Source organism: Penicillium atrosanguineum (genome assembly GCF_028827265.1).
Source record: "Penicillium atrosanguineum strain IBT 20685 chromosome Unknown utg000003l_segment0_segment0, whole genome shotgun sequence".
NCBI classification, from domain to species: domain Eukaryota; kingdom Fungi; phylum Ascomycota; class Eurotiomycetes; order Eurotiales; family Aspergillaceae; genus Penicillium; species Penicillium atrosanguineum.
In genome coordinates this window covers 4,050,296-4,065,422 of record NW_026623135.1, presented here as the reverse complement: position 1 = coordinate 4,065,422, position 15,127 = coordinate 4,050,296, and the positions used below count along the sequence as shown (strand labels likewise).

The following is a 15,127-nucleotide window of genomic DNA, read 5'->3' as shown; positions in this document are numbered from 1 at the left end:
TTAGTCGACCTTTCCAGTCGAGCCCCCGTTCAACAGTCCTTCCTTGCCATCCAGGTGGAAGAAGCCTCCGCCATTGGGCGAGTTTCCTAGAATGCCACCGCGGCCAACACCGCGACGCAGCAACCGTCCGCGACCGAAGATGGCGGCCACAGCCACTGTCAGCCCCAGAAGAATGAAGAAGAGGATAGGGTGAGCGTTGAGGAAAGAACGGGTGAAGAAGAAGAATGTCTCGATGGTGCCCACAGTGGACTTGGGAGACAGCTTGGGAGGGGAAGAGACGACCAGGGGAATGGTCTCAAGAATGGAGGTACGCGAGGCCATGATCGTGGCCCCACTCGAGGCAGTATCCCAGTAGCGGCGGTTCTGTTATAGGTTAGTTCGAATGCTAACGTAGGTTGGAGACAAATAGAAACCTACATCTTCATCGTTGATGATCACACGATCACCGTTCTCAACATCGATACCATAGGTGGTACGAACCCAGCGCTCCCAGAAGTCGCCATCTACCCAGGCAAAGCCAACGGCCTTCTTGTCATCCTCACGAATGGTGATGCGCATATTCTTGGCAGCCCGCAGAGCGCGCTGGTCATCGCGGTCATCAGCTTCTTCAATACGCAGCTGCTTGGCATCACGGAGTTCAGATCGCTCAAGACGGAAAAGTTGAATCTGCTTGTCCATCCACTCAAAGGCGGCTTCCTTTAATTCACGCTTGGACTGCTTGAAATCGTCGGAACGGCGGCGGCTAAGAATGCCGAGAACAACAAACTTTCCATCCATGATCTCCCGAGCGTTCGAAGCGGTAAGCTCAGGAAGAATCGGGAGCCACACAGTCTGCATCCACGATAAGACTTGTCGGAAGTCTCTCATGTCCTTGGGAGCAAGAGCATTGTAGTAGTTGGGCCGTCCTTCGCGGACCACCAGGAGACGTGGCCAGGTGGAAATCTTGAAGCGCTCGGCCAAAGCGGCACTGCTGGTCTTGACAATGCGAGCATGCCCCACCAAGCTAAGAGTGAGCCGTTCCATCGCCTTGAAGTCCTCGGAGGTGGTTGCCTGGTCATAGAAGTACAAGAAGAGAACCTCCTCGGTCTCTTCTAATTCCATAAAAGTATGCGCATCCACATCCTCAATGCTAGAGCCAACACCAATTGCCTTGTTCGTGTACGAAAGCAAATCTCCAAGACCACGCAGACCAGTGTACTCCACTCTCTGGCCGCCCCGGAAGAAGTAGATGGTGGGGAAAGCATCAACCCGCGCGTCCTGGCAAAGGCGACTTTCGACCTCACAATTCACCTCACCGATGTTCAGGGTGTCCTTCATTTCCTTGGCCATCTCCTTCCAGTTAGGAGCCATCGCCTGACAGTGGGCGCACCACGGTGCGTAAAACTTGATGAACCATGAGTCCTGGGTGGTTGTCACAAGCTTCTGGAAGCTCTCGGCAGTAAGGGGAACAGAAATACCCTGAGGGTTGGCGGGGGCGGGCGGTGGCTTGGTCTTGGTCTTGGAGTTCGTGTTGTCCTTGGCTGCGGCTCCATCGCCTGCCTTCTGGGCGACTAACTCATTTTGCTTCTCGCCTGCCTTGATACCCGCCTCAGAGTCCTTGTCTTTGGCAACAGGGGAATCGGGCTCCGCGGTTGAGTCGACGCCTGGTGCGCCAACTTCGGGAAGCTTGACGCCCTGCGGGGGTCGAGATCCAGGCTTGATCGACTCGAGCTTCTCTTCGATGAGTTTGCTTAGAGCCGGAATGAACTGCGTACCGACAATCGGATCCTTTTGAACCCCATTATCGTAGAAGGCGAATGTGGGCCAACTGGAGACGCCGAGTTTCACGCAAAGGTCAGCATAGGCTAAACAGTTGATGGATCCGAAATGGAAGTTATAATAGGCAGTGAACCCGTTCGCAGACTTCGGGTCTGGGGACTTTGCGGAAGAAGGTGCCAAGGGATTGGAGGTCTATTACTCGCGAATTAGTACTGATTTCCGCTGCAATTCAACATCTGGGGTCACGCACGTAGTAGTATTCGTATGCAGTCTGGTAGTAAGGTGCGGCCTGTTTGCAGTGATGGCAGGACGGCGAATAATGTTTCACAATCCTGGGACGGTCAGCATGTGTTATTCCAGTGGGGGGTTGCATAGAACTGACCAAGTACCATCCTTGGTGGCCTCCTCGAAATTCTCGGGGGTCAGCTGAAACAGCGGAGGCACGTCGAGGCCGTTGAACACCGAGGGAACCTCCGGATCAACTGCATAGGTGCCCCATCTCTTCATGAGATTGTTGCCTTCTTTCAACTCCGAGTCCGAAGTCGCGGCCAATGTAGGCACGGCTAAGAATGAGAGGAGGGACCACCCCAACCAAGAAGCCTTCATTGTGGCGATTGTAGTAGACAAGAAAGTGTGAATGTCGGGAAAAAAAGTATAGAGGGGCCTGCGAGGGCCAGAACCGAAGGTAAACGAGGGACGCTGGTCGAAGGGGGTATGCGAAATATCACAGGTGGCACATTGGATCTGGGGGGCGAAAACTGGCTCAGTGAAGTTGAACAGCCAGTTGCTAAGGATCAACGGGAAGGACCAATCCCGAAGCCTTATAAGACAGCAGCAAACCACACTCTGTCTGGAAGATTGAGACTTTGCGCTCGCGTGTAGATGAGAAGACCAACGAATGTGGCTGCCCCTGCCTGTCTATTGGGGGTGGAACGGCGAGTTAATCCGATCCGGTCCGACTTCAACTTCCCGCTCTCCCTGACCTTAGTAAGTGTTGCGCCCACATATCTACAACCCTGCCAACCCTCAAAATGCGTCCTGCACTCCGGCTTCTGGCCAATGCTAAGCCCCGGTACCTGGAGCCTTTCGCTCCTACCGGATTGACCGGCCTCAACACCCACCCGAGCCCCCGTCCGACTTTGATCTACTTGTACACATCCACCCTTCAGAAGTTGCAGGCTTTCCCCGAGAACTCCGCCTACCGCAAGTCCGTCGAGGCTCTTAGCCGCCACCGTCTTCAAATTGTTGAGGCGCACAAGCCCGCCGGCTTCGATGTCTGGCTTGAGCGGGTGAAGAAGACCGTTGGTGCCGAGCCCGAGCGCTTTGCTCAGCTCCAGCGCCCTGACGGCTCTTTCACCTTTGTCGCTAAGCAGGAGGCTGATTTCACGGATAACCCTCGCGGCATGGAATGGGATGGCGAGAAGATCACCCCGGGAACCGAGGGCCCTGCCCGTACCCCGCAAGAATCCGCCGAGTGGCACAAGATCATGGAGGAAGCTACCACAACATCCGACAAGTCCGAAGCTGATCACCATGAGCTTTCTATGAAGTGGGAGAACGAGCCTGCTCTGAACGCCGACCAGTAAGTCGACATTTCCCCGGGGGCTACAACAGAAAGGTTAACACTCGACATAGAATCTCTGCCATTGAGAACGAGATCGGCGCCGGTCTTATTGAGGAGGTCATTCAGGTTGCTGAGCACGAGCACGAGCTCGTTAACGAGATGCACAAGAATACGGTGTGAGTAAATCTCGAGATTTATAGCTAATATCCAGACTGCTGACGCGATTACAGTTGGGAGGAGTTGGAGGAGAAGCCCGCTCCTGGCCAGTGGTCTTACTTTGAGCGCGGTAACTAAAGATAAGTCGGAAAAGGCTAGATGCCAATTTCTGTAACTATTAGAAGACGGGTTGTTCGAATAAATTTCTTTACGGTTTCAATCCGTTTCCTGTCTCGCCTTTCTTCTTCAGAGATAGGTATATCCCTTACGTCTACTGGGCATTTGAATATCTACATTGGCTCTTTTGTACTGTCTCAATCGCGTACACTTATGGTACGTCCATAGCTGGATCTAGATCTAGAAGTAGAGTCGGATGCTTATCGGCCTTGCAAATCTCCAAGAAAACAATATTTTTCTCATCCAATCCGATTTTTCCTTCCTGGAATATAGGAAGCGGACTGTCTCCTAACTCTTCATAGTTAGCACGATTGCATTGTCGTTCGGTGGATCGACTCCTCAACTGCGTAACTGAGACGCGGGTGCCTCAAGGGAAGGCGGTGAGTGTCGGCGGGAATCCCTTGTGGACACATACATTGTCCCTGAACGGCCTCCAGCTCTCTTCCAGCAGGGAAATTTCTGTGATTCTTGTTTTATTCCAAGCTGATCCAAAGGATCGTTCGTCCCACAACTCTTGGGCTGTCTGAGCGGCTCGCGGAAACCCCCCTCGCTCTCACAGGCCCGAAGCCGCATCACACAAACACTCGTCTCATCCCCCACACACCATGCGGCTCGACGTTAAGGTACGCAGACCTCCCTTGAGCAATGGGATTTGCTTCCCGCAAGCTCGGCGATATCATTGCAGATGAACATTAGCGGAATTGGGGTGATTGCTGACAGGAATGGCGTTCAACAGAGGCAGCTCTTTGCCCGCTCGGAGCGGGTAAAGGGTATTGATTTCCACCCCACGGAGCCATGGGTAAGCTTTTATAATAGTACTCAGGTTGACTTGACCATGCTGATGATGCTTTAGATCTTGACAACCTTGTACAGTGGTATGTCCGCGCAGAGGTAGCCCCCGCGACACGCCCCAGCTGCTAACCTCTCACCGGCAACAGGTCACGTCTACATTTGGTCATATGAGACGCAGGTATGTCGGGGATGGCCTTTCTGGCCCTGAACATCCAGAACTAACGCTCCATGTCCACAGTCCATCATCAAGACGTTCGAACTTACAGATGTCCCCGTTCGCGCCGGTCGATTCATTGCGCGGAAGAACTGGATTGTTTGCGGTTCAGATGACTTCCAGCTCCGTGTCTACAACTACAATACCTCCGAAAAGATTACCTCCTTCGAAGCACACCCCGACTACATTCGTTCAATTTGCGTCCACCCGACCCAACCATTCGTCCTCACCGCAAGTGATGACATGACAATTAAGCTGTGGGATTGGGAGAAGGGTTGGAAGTGTGTTCAGGTCTTCGAGGGCCACAGTCACTATGTGATGGGCATGTCTATCAACCCCAAGGATACCAACACTTTTGCTTCGGCGTGTCTGGACCGGACGGTCAAGATCTGGAACCTTGGCTCTTCTCACGCCAACTTCACTCTGGAGGCCCACGAGACCAAGGGTGTCAACCACGTCGATTACTACCCTCACGCTGATAAGCCGTACCTCCTCACAACCTCGGATGATAAGACTGTCAAGGTAAGAAAGATTTTGCCTCTTGTGGCGACCTCCTGGATACTAACGCATAGCAGATCTGGGATTACACCACCAAGGCGCTCATTGCCACTCTCGAGGGCCACACCAGCAACGTCTCGGTAAGTTACTGACATACTGATCATCTATATTAAGTAGTATTTGCTGATTCAATTTTCCCAGTTTGCGTGTTACCACCCTGCGCTTCCTGTGATTATCAGTGGTTCCGAAGATGGCACGGTCAAGATTTGGCATGCCAATACCTACCGGTTGGAGCAGTCACTAAGCTATGGCCTGGAGCGGGCATGGTGTGTTTCTTACCAGCGTGGTGGACAAGGAATCGCAGTTGGTTTCGATGATGGTGCTGTTGTTGTGAAGATGGGCCGGGAAGAGCCTGCCGTTTCAATGGACGGATCTGGCAAGCTCATCTGGGCCAAGCACAGTGAGATCGTTTCATCAGTCATCAAGGGCGGTGATGCCAGCGTGAAGGACGGCGAGCCTCTCTCTTTGCCCACTAAGGACTTGGGTACCTGCGAGGTCTACCCGCAAACCCTTACTCACTCACCCAATGGACGCTTCGTCTCTGTCTGCGGCGATGGTGAGTACATTATCTATACCGCTTTGGCTTGGAGAAACAAAGCCTTCGGTCAGGCTTTGGATTTCGCTTGGGGCTCCAAGGATAACAGCAACGATTACGCTATTCGCGAGTCCGCCACGAGTGTCAAGATCTTTAAGAACTTCAAGGAACAGAGCGGTGGCCTTGATGTTGGATTCCAAGCAGAGGGTCTGACTGATGGTGTTCTCCTTGGTGTTAAGGGCCAAGGTGGTATTGGTCTGTTTGACTGGGAGAGCGGCTCGCTAGTCCGCAGAATTGAGGTTGATCCTAAGAATGTGAGTTGTACTAATCACAGGCTTTGCCGGGATCGATGACTGACTGTTCTCTGTAGGTTTACTGGTCCGAGTCCGGAGAGTTGGTCGCACTTGCTTGCGAGGATGACTTCTACGTCCTCCGCTACTCTCGCGAGAACTACATCAATGGGCTGAACAACGGCGAGGCTGACGAGGATGGCGTCGAGGCAGCCATCGAGCACGTTGCCACCATTAACGAGTCTGTCCGGACCGGTGAGTGGGTTGGTGATTGCTTCATCTACACTAACTCCACCAACCGCCTGAACTATCTTGTCGGCGATCAAACCTACACCATCTCCCACTTCGACCAACCCATGTACTGCATTGGCTATATTCCCCGTGATGGTAGGATGTACGTGGCCGACAAGGACGTCAATGTCGTCTCTTTCGGCTTGTCTCTCAATATGGTCGAGTACCAGACCGTTGTCCTGCGTGGCGACATGGATATGGCCGCTGAGCTACTTCGTGACGTGCCCCAAGATCAAATGAACAAGATCGCACGATTCCTCGAGGGACAAGGCTACAAAGAAATGGCGCTTGAGGTCGCCACAGACCCAGAGCATCGCTTTGACCTGGCTTTGTCGCTGAACGACCTCGAGACTGCCCACCAGATTGCCCGCGAGGCTAACGCGGAGCACCGCTGGAAGCAGGTCGGTGACGCCGCCTTAGCCGGCTGGAACCTCGCCCTGGCCCAGGAGTGCTTCACCAACGCCAAGGACGTTGGATCCCTGCTTCTCCTGCACACCGCCAGCGGCAACCGAGCAGGCCTCAAGGCGCTTGCTACCCAGGCCTCCGAGTCTGGCCTGCACAACGTCGCCTTCTCCACTCTCTGGTCTTTGGGTGATGTCGATGGCTGCATCGACCTTCTCGTTGCGACTAACCGTATCGGAGAGGCCGTCCTCTTCGCCCAGACTTACAAGCCCTCCCGTGCTCCCGAACTGGTCGTCCAGTGGAAGAGCTCTCTTGAGGGAGTCGGCAAGACCAAGGTCTCCCGCCTGATCGGTGTTCCTCCCGGCGCCCCTGACATCGTCTCCACCGACGACGACCTCTTCCCAGAGTGGGATGAGTACATCCGCATGGAGAAGGAGGGCGTTGTGCCCGAACCCCCGTCCTCCGAGTCTCTGATCGACATCGACGGCGACAAAGAGCCCGCATCTGCAACCAACGGTGGCCCCGAGACCGAGGCCGAGGTTGAAGCCGAAGAGGAAGAGGAAGAGGAGGAAGAAGAGGACGCCGTGGCCGAAATTGACGCGGCCGCGGCCGCCGAGGCGGAGTAAAAGAGCAGACTGATCGGGTTGTATTGAGTACATGCTCGGAGATGCGTGGATAGAGCATTTGATTTCCGATTGACGAGTCGGCTGATTTGAATTGCGAGCGGCGTCTTAACGTGTGTCCGACTTATTTTCTTTTTGTTTTCTTAGTGCTGTAATTCCCTTGCGACATGTCTCGATCTTGGGGATGTCTGAGATTGGGTGATAGATACAATGACAAGGAGCTGTTCTATTTCATTTGATACTGTGTAGTGATGATAGAACACACGAGAAGCCTGGGGGGGGTTCTTTTGTGAGATTTGCTTGCATGTAGGACTTCTACCTGGTCACCACAAGAGCTCAAAACCTTATTACCCCGGCTCCCCTTGATGATCTGGTCGGTTCTCAAGTCTCCTCGGATTCATTTCTGAAATTACGGTCTGACGATAATAAGAAGTCTTTAGAGAAAGTATGGTTGGCATTGTCCATTTGCTTTTTTTTTGTCAAGGATACAGAGAGTGAACACCTCGCACCCGAAACCGAGCGGATACGACGAAAAAGATACCTAGGTAAGAGACAGGCAAAGACCGCTTGAGACATCAAACGAAAACAAGGGTTGAAAGGAACCTGCCTGTCGGGTGGGTGTGGGGATGACGCTGAGATAGATGACCAGAAACAAATCAAAGCGCTCAATGGTAGGGGGTTGGAGAGAGAAAAAGAGACAAGACGACACACAACTGTAGTCTCGGGGGACTCCGAGACCGAAATGCCACGGACTCCTTGGGATGGGAAAAATTGGAAATGAAAACAAGGCAAGAAAGATGAAGATGATCAAGATTGTGATATGTGTGAATCAGGACAAACAGTACAAATGGAGATCGTCTCTATGAGCCTCTTCTCGCACATCATTCTCGATCTAGTTGAAAGCTACCCGGTGCAGGCCCTGCACTTACTCCGGGATGCTGCCAAACGACGGATCTTTGACACTGCCGCCTGCATCACCAAGTCCAGCAACCGGTCGGTTGTATGACCAGCCGGCGAACTGCTGCTGCATGGTTTGGGACAGAGCGGGGCCGTCAACGTACGAGTCCTGTGGAGCCTCGGAGGTGAACTCGCGGTCGAAGTTGTCTGTATCACGAGCATCCAGCTGGGAAACTCTGTTAGTTGCTGAATGAAGAAGTATAGGGAAGTAAGACATACCACGTTGGGACGGAAGCTGGGCTCGTACTTCCGCTGGAGAAGCTTGCGCCAGTCAATGTTGGCGAAGAAGTGGTGCGACTTGATCTCAGCAGCACCGTTGGCACCCAGACGGCGCTGGGGATCACGGTCCAGCAGACGGGTGAGAAGATCCCTGGCGGCCGGTGGTACAATGTCGCTACTTGGGAAGGTCAGAGGCTCCTGCAAGATCTTGCGGTACATCTCGTTGGTGTTCTCGTCATAGAATGGTGGTAAACCAGTCAGCATCTCATAGAGCAAGACGCCCAGCGTCCACCAATCCACGGACTTGGTATATCCGTTGCCGAGCAGCAGCTCGGGGGCAAGATACTCGGGAGTTCCGCAGAAAGCTGTAATTTGTCAGATGAGAGGAAATATTTGTGAAAGTTAACAAGGAGGATCTTACTATTTGTTCGGTCCTCATCCTTCATGTCCAGCTTGCAAAGACCGAAATCGCACAGAGCAATGTGACCAGTATAATCAAGGAGAATGTTCTCGGGCTTGAGATCACGATAGATGACCTTGAAACCATGAAGACACTCAAGTGCGCACAACAGCTCCGCGGTATAGAATCGAGCACGATTGATGTCGAATCGCTGCTCTTTTTGCAGGTGGTGGAACAACTCTCCGCCGTTAACGAAAGCCAGGACGAAATATAACTTTTCGGGCGACTGGAAAGAGAATTTCAAGGGGACGATGAAAGGGTTGTTGATCTGCGCCAGCACCGATCGCTCCGCGAGGGTATGTGTGACTTCGGATCGCGAGATAATGTGAGCCTTGCGGATGGTCTTGAGGGCGTAGATTCGACCGGTATCCTTCTTTATGACCTGCATGACCTTGCCGAAACTACCCTTGCCTACAACCTTCAGCAAGTCAAAGTCCTCCATCTTCAAGCTGCGCTGCCGGTTCTTGACGAAGGAAACACCAATCTTGATCGAGCCACCACCGAACTGGAGATCCAGCCATTCGGCACCTAGCTGACCCGCCTGGCGTTCTTGCTCCGCATGAGCGGCGGCGGCCTTTTGGTTATCCTTCTTGCTCAGCTTGGGGTCCTCAACGTACGGTTGAGCCTCCTCGAAACGAGGGTTCACCTTGGTCGCACCCAAGAAGATATCCTCGCTGCGACCAGCGCCAGGCCGGGCCGCAGGGTTGCGGAGGTAAAGCTGAACATTCAGTTCGGTCTTTCGAGACACATCAAACTTGAAAGCTGTGCTGTCACCCGCCCACAGGGGGTTTTCGGGAGAACCCGAGACGGCGTCAACGAAAACCTGGTTCTTTTCAAAATCGAGAAGTGCGTAGGGAAGGTATTTGGTGGAATAGCGGCCGTGGGTGGTGGGGGCAGCGTTGATGCCCCCGCTGGTGGACTGGGGCCGACCGGACTGCACAAAGGAGCCCGCTTGATGGGTGGAGTGTGACGAGGAGGAAGTGCTAGGACGCAATGAAGAGGGTGCGTAGGAATTGTTCTGGAAGTGAGAGTTGAAGATCTGCTGGAAATGAGGAGACAGGGCGAAGCCTTTGCCCTCGTGAAGGGTAACGATCAGAATGCCCGGCTGCACAGGGTTGACTGGGGGAGAGACAAGACACTCTGACGCGGCTGTTCAAAATAGAGTTAGTCACGGTGTCCCAGACACACGAGCCGTAGGAAATCCATACCGATGCCATTTGACGAGGCAGTCGGGGTAGAGGCGATACTGGGGGGTTGCGAGGCCACGGGTGTCTCAGCACCATCACCAGCGCCATTTGAATCGCCCTTGATGGTCGAGGTGGAAGAAGATCGGCCAAAGGAGTTCGTCAAGGGCGCCAGATGCGTCTCCTTGAGTTCTAGAGGAGTCAGAATTAGCCATTGCCCCGGAGGTCATCACCGCCTCATCTGCATAGGAGAGAGGGGCGGACAAAGGAGGGGGAGGGATCAGGGAGACCAACTGAACATACTTTTGGTGAGCTTCCAGGACATGATGGCGGACTCAGGGCCAGTGAGGGGTATCAAGGAGTTAAAGACAAGAAGTCGAAAAGTCCAAGATGCGATGCGTGTAGCAAAGACTGAACCACCAAGAAGTCAACATCGAAAGTTCCCAAAATAAGATCCGCGCCACGCAGTCCAGACCGTCGAAGCACCACCCTTACCTGAAATCGCACCGAAAGAGAATAAAATGAAGTACACCAGGGTCGAGGAGAATGAGTGACCCGGTTGTTCTGGTTGACAGGAGACGAAGAGGAGGGGGGGGGCAAGAGGAAGCCCGTGCCTGTGTAGATTACCCGACGGCCAGGGACGTATGTGACCAAAGTTACACACTTTAAGTCTCTGAAGTACTGGTAAATGGTATGTGACATACGAGAATACCAGCTGAGTCAGCACCACAGGGCAGGGGACCGCGCCACGGTGGATCTCGATTGAGGCAGTGCCGACTGTGGCTCCGTGAATGGTCGTCCAAGAGGCATTTCATATGCATTGGATCGATTTCCGGCTCGATTCTTCAGTTACTGTACTTACTGTACTTTTTATATGCACATTTGATTATTTTCGCACGCACCTCGGATTATCTCCCCACCCGATCGACGATCGATACCCCGGAGTCTCATCACACCTCACCACACCTCACCACACCTCACCTCACTTCTCCAAACCAGCATCGGTAATTGCCCTCTCAGACCTCTGGAGGGTGGTTTTGGGCGTTCGCGACGGCTTTGGACTCAGCGGAGGATGAACGGGACCAAAAACCGATGGGTGTAATACGCAAGAAGACCGCCTCGCGCGGCACCGAGGCTGGCACCAAGTTCCACTGCGACGTGTGCTCGGTTGATGTCACGTCTACTGTGAGCTTTCATCACTTTCCATCTATGGCAATCGACTAACCGAGGACTCGTGAAGGTTCGAATCTCCTGCGCTCATCCCTCCTGTCCTGAATACGACCTCTGCGTTCCCTGCTTCGCCAGCGGGGAAAGCTCCAAGAACCACGACCCGCAAAGCCATCCCTTCCAAGTCATCGAACAGAACTCTGTCCCGATCTTCCAGGGTGACTGGGGTGCCGATGAGGAATTACTTCTGCTCGAGGGAGCCGAGATCTACGGCCTTGGCTCCTGGGCCGATATCGCCGACCACATTGGCGGTTACCGCTCCAAGGACGAAGTGCGTGACCACTACATTGATACATATGTATACAGCTCCAATTTCCCCCTTCCCGACCATGCGGACCCGGATGACCACAGCCTTCAAGAAGAGATCTCGAAAGAAGAGTTCCAAACGCGTAAGAAGCGACGGATTGAGGAGCGCAAGGACGCCGCTAAGGCGGCTCCGCCCACAACACCCAAGCAGAAGCCTACTGCCAGTGTGCCGGCATGCCACGAAGTGCAGGGCTATATGCCCGGTCGATTGGAATTCGAGACTGAGTTCCTCAACGATGCGGAAGAAGCCGTCCAGCACATGACGTTCGAGCCCGGGGCGGGCATTAGTAGCAATGGCGAAATGGACGCGGAAGCAGAACTCAAGATGACTGTGGTGGATATTTATAACTCTCGACTCACAGCGCGCACAGAGCGCAAGAAGATTCTCTTCGAACACAATTTGTTGGAGTATCGAAAGAACACTGCGCTGGAGAAAAAGCGCTCCAAAGAAGAGCGAGAACTCCTTAATAAAGCGAAGCCGCTTGCACGAATGATGAGTTGTAATGACTTCGAGGAACTGAACAAGGGTCTCGAATATGAGCACAACCTTCGCCTAGCCATCTCACAACTCCAGGAGTGGCGACAAATGGGCATTGGTGACTTGAAAGCAGGCGAGAAATACGAGCAAGACAAGCAGTCGCGTGTGCAACGTATGTTGCCCCAAGGCTCGTTCGATCGTTTCGCCAGCGCTCGTCCCAACAAGACCCAGATCCCTGAAACGTCCGCCGCAGCTACCCAGCTCACGACCCCAGAGCTGCCCCTGCGGTTCCAGAAGGCTACCACAAACTCCAACCAGAATGATTCAGAGCCACTGAATGATTTTGACCGTGCTTTCGCCACAGAGGGCGACCAGGCACCCTCACAATCGAGCAAGGCGAAATATATTGTGCAGCCACTAAGCGGAGTACCAGCATGGAAGCTGGACACCGAGGACGCTGCCGATCTCCATCTCTTGACACAGGAGGAGGTTGAAGTGTGTAATGTGTTGCGCATAATGCCCAAGCCATATCTCGTGGTAAAGGAAACTTTGTTGAAAGAGGCAATGAAGCAGGGCGGCACCCTGAAGAAGAAGGATGCACGAGCGATCTGCAAGGTAAGCTCCAAATTTACCCTTTTAGTTGTGCTTTACTCATCCCGTCACAGATCGAGGGCACCAAAACCAGCCGCATTTACGATTTTATGGTGCATAGTGGGTGGATCAACAAAGGCTAGTGGCTGGGCTGGAGGGGGTTTTTTTCTCTACTAGTTGATATCCACATGTGTCTGCGATTGTACTCCAGCGTGTGATTTTCTGGCGTTAACAATGGGGAAGAAAGGGGTGTTGATTTGACCGTGTTCATATACTGAGCGTACTAGGAGGTGTACACCAACCTTGAACTTTGAAAATGATGAATCATGTGCAGATTTCCACATAAGTAAACCTAGAATGTAGATCGCGACAAGATGAATATCAGTAAAACACCCCAAAGTATGTATTTTGAAAAAAACCGAATACTGAACTCGGCCGAGCTCTCCGCATCGGCCCTCGGCATCTCCAGCTCTCCCCGCGTTTCTAGAATCCCGAGTTCACCTACCTCCAGGGCTCATCTCAACGCCGATGAACTTGCATACAAACATATGTACAAAATTGCAAGTCTACCATCATAATAGACTCACCTAAACCGCAATGTCCAACTTCGCCACTCCACCCCCTCAACCGGAGGCCTCTCTCCTTTCCTTCCCAGCACCGCATGTTGTCCTCGTCACGCTCAACAGGCCCCGCGAGATGAATTGCATCAACGCACAAGGCCACGCCGATCTAGACGCAGTCTGGCAGTGGATGGACGAGGAGCCTAGTCTACGAGTCGGTATCTTGACCGGACAGGGGCGGGCGTTCTGCGCTGGCGCCGATTTGAAAGGTATCCACCATCTCACGAGCAAAAGTGTTCACCAGCTAAAACATGCCAGAATGGAACGCCAGCACCAGCGGCAATAAATCCCGTGCCCCAATGCCACCATCGGGCTTTGGTGGCCTGGCTAGACGAAAGGGCAAGAAGCCTGTCATCTGCGCTGTCAATGGGATGTGCTTTGGCGGTGGCGCTGAGATGATTATCAATAGTGACATTGTGATCGCTGCCTCGCGCGCTCTGATCGGGTTGCCGGAGGTTAAGCGTGGCGTTGTTGCGCTTGCGGGTGCATTGCCACGACTTGTTCGGACGGTGGGCAAGCAGCGTGCCATGGAGATGGTGTTGACGGGACGGTCGTTAAGTGCTGGGGAGGCGGAGAGGTGGGGGCTTGTGAACGAGGTTGTTAGTGTTGATGAGAAGGAGAAGGATGAGGTGATTTCTGCTGCGGTTGTGTCTAGCGCTCTTGCTGTTGCGAAGGAGATTGCAGGGAATAGTCCTGATTCGGTCTTGGTTAGTCGGGAGGGGGTGAAGTTGGGTTGGGAGGGGGTTGGTGCGGATGAGGCTACGGGGATGTTGAATGATACTTGGGTGAAGAGGTTATATGAGGGAGAGAATATCAAGGAGGGGTTGAGGGCTTTTGTGGAGAAGAGGAAGCCTGTCTGGGTGGATAGCAAGCTGTAAGATATCGTATCTGGTTTGTTGTTTAGAACTATCGAATGACTCCTTCGGATTTTTCACTGGAAGAGATTATAACAATGGGTCTACATCCATTCTAGATCGAAAAACCAGCCTCAAGAAGCGCGCACATCTTACTTTTGGATCATTGTCTCAAACACAAGCTTCAAGGCATCTAGGTCATATCGCATTCGCAGGATACTGGACTCCCAAACAGCAAGGTCAATTTTCACTAGCGCCGAACCAAGGCGTTTCAAGTCTAAATCAGCGGCTCATTAACTATGTGTCCGGCAAATCCAATTTCCAAATTCTAAACGCAGCCCTAGAAGTCTTCTCCGTTGACGGATTCTCTTGAAACACCCAAGGCTCCGAAGAGGCCCCAATCCGCTACTTCCTTCGCATCCATTAGACAGAACTTCAACTTAATTGCCGGGTCCATATTCTTCAGACACAGCGCCTCATATCCCAGGCAGTTGCTTTGGTATTGAGGACGTTGGCTATACGGCTTACGCTGGATGGGGTTCAGATGATGAATTTGTAGCGGAGAAGGAGAGGTGCGGAGAGTTAAGGAGGAGGACGTAAACGAAGACAAAGGAGATAAGTGATGGAGAAACGGGATATTGGGTTTGGGATAATTTGAATGAAGCCGTTGCGAGGTGTGTTTGTTTTCAGTGTTCGTGGAGTGTGAACGTGCTGTGGATGACGATGAGGATTATCTGTTTGTTTCCTTTGGAGTCGAAGGCTTGGTTTAGTTTTGAAGGGTGGGGTCATGCGTCCGTTGATTGAGGTATAGGGTACGGGCTTGTACAAAGAAGTTACGTAGAGGGAGTTGATGGTATACTTGCTTCGAGTT

The 15,127-nt window shown here is 52.9% G+C and overlaps 6 protein-coding genes across 6 annotated transcripts; 4 read left to right on the top strand and 2 right to left on the bottom strand.

The window, feature by feature from the left end:
* N7443_004968 (putative disulfide isomerase) lies at positions 1–2,364 on the bottom strand (the record flags this gene model as incomplete). The annotated part of the gene is made up of 4 exons (XM_056885024.1): positions 1–363; positions 418–1,950; positions 2,009–2,090; positions 2,141–2,364. The coding sequence occupies 4 exons, from the start codon at positions 2,362–2,364 to the stop codon at positions 1–3; spliced, it is 2,202 nt and encodes a 733-aa protein (XP_056743302.1).
* A 425-nt stretch (positions 2,365–2,789) lies between these two features.
* On the top strand, positions 2,790–3,616 carry N7443_004967 (complex I NDUFA5 subunit family protein; the record flags this gene model as incomplete). The annotated part of the gene is made up of 3 exons (XM_056885023.1): positions 2,790–3,340; positions 3,394–3,498; positions 3,553–3,616. 3 exons carry the CDS (start codon positions 2,790–2,792, stop codon positions 3,614–3,616), a joined length of 720 nt encoding a protein of 239 aa, XP_056743301.1.
* Positions 3,617–4,260: 644 nt separating this feature from the next.
* On the top strand, positions 4,261–7,363 carry N7443_004966 (coatomer subunit beta'; the record flags this gene model as incomplete). Its single annotated transcript, XM_056885022.1, has 8 exons — positions 4,261–4,278; positions 4,392–4,454; positions 4,509–4,530; positions 4,594–4,625; positions 4,686–5,183; positions 5,237–5,299; positions 5,361–6,068; positions 6,125–7,363. 8 exons carry the CDS (start codon positions 4,261–4,263, stop codon positions 7,361–7,363), a joined length of 2,643 nt encoding a protein of 880 aa, XP_056743300.1.
* A 922-nt stretch (positions 7,364–8,285) lies between these two features.
* On the bottom strand, positions 8,286–10,505 carry N7443_004965 (serine/threonine-protein kinase; the record flags this gene model as incomplete). Its single annotated transcript, XM_056885021.1, has 5 exons — positions 8,286–8,483; positions 8,537–8,901; positions 8,958–10,145; positions 10,205–10,372; positions 10,484–10,505. The coding sequence occupies 5 exons, from the start codon at positions 10,503–10,505 to the stop codon at positions 8,286–8,288; spliced, it is 1,941 nt and encodes a 646-aa protein (XP_056743299.1).
* Positions 10,506–11,272: 767 nt separating this feature from the next.
* On the top strand, positions 11,273–12,925 carry adaB (chromatin-binding transcription regulator ADA2; the record flags this gene model as incomplete). The annotated part of the gene is made up of 3 exons (XM_056885020.1): positions 11,273–11,365; positions 11,421–12,806; positions 12,857–12,925. The coding sequence occupies 3 exons, from the start codon at positions 11,273–11,275 to the stop codon at positions 12,923–12,925; spliced, it is 1,548 nt and encodes a 515-aa protein (XP_056743298.1).
* Positions 12,926–13,379: 454 nt separating this feature from the next.
* Positions 13,380–14,280, top strand: N7443_004963 (enoyl-CoA hydratase/isomerase family protein; the record flags this gene model as incomplete). The annotated part of the gene is made up of 2 exons (XM_056885019.1): positions 13,380–13,611; positions 13,661–14,280. 2 exons carry the CDS (start codon positions 13,380–13,382, stop codon positions 14,278–14,280), a joined length of 852 nt encoding a protein of 283 aa, XP_056743297.1.
* Between the last annotated feature and the right edge of the window lie 847 nt (positions 14,281–15,127).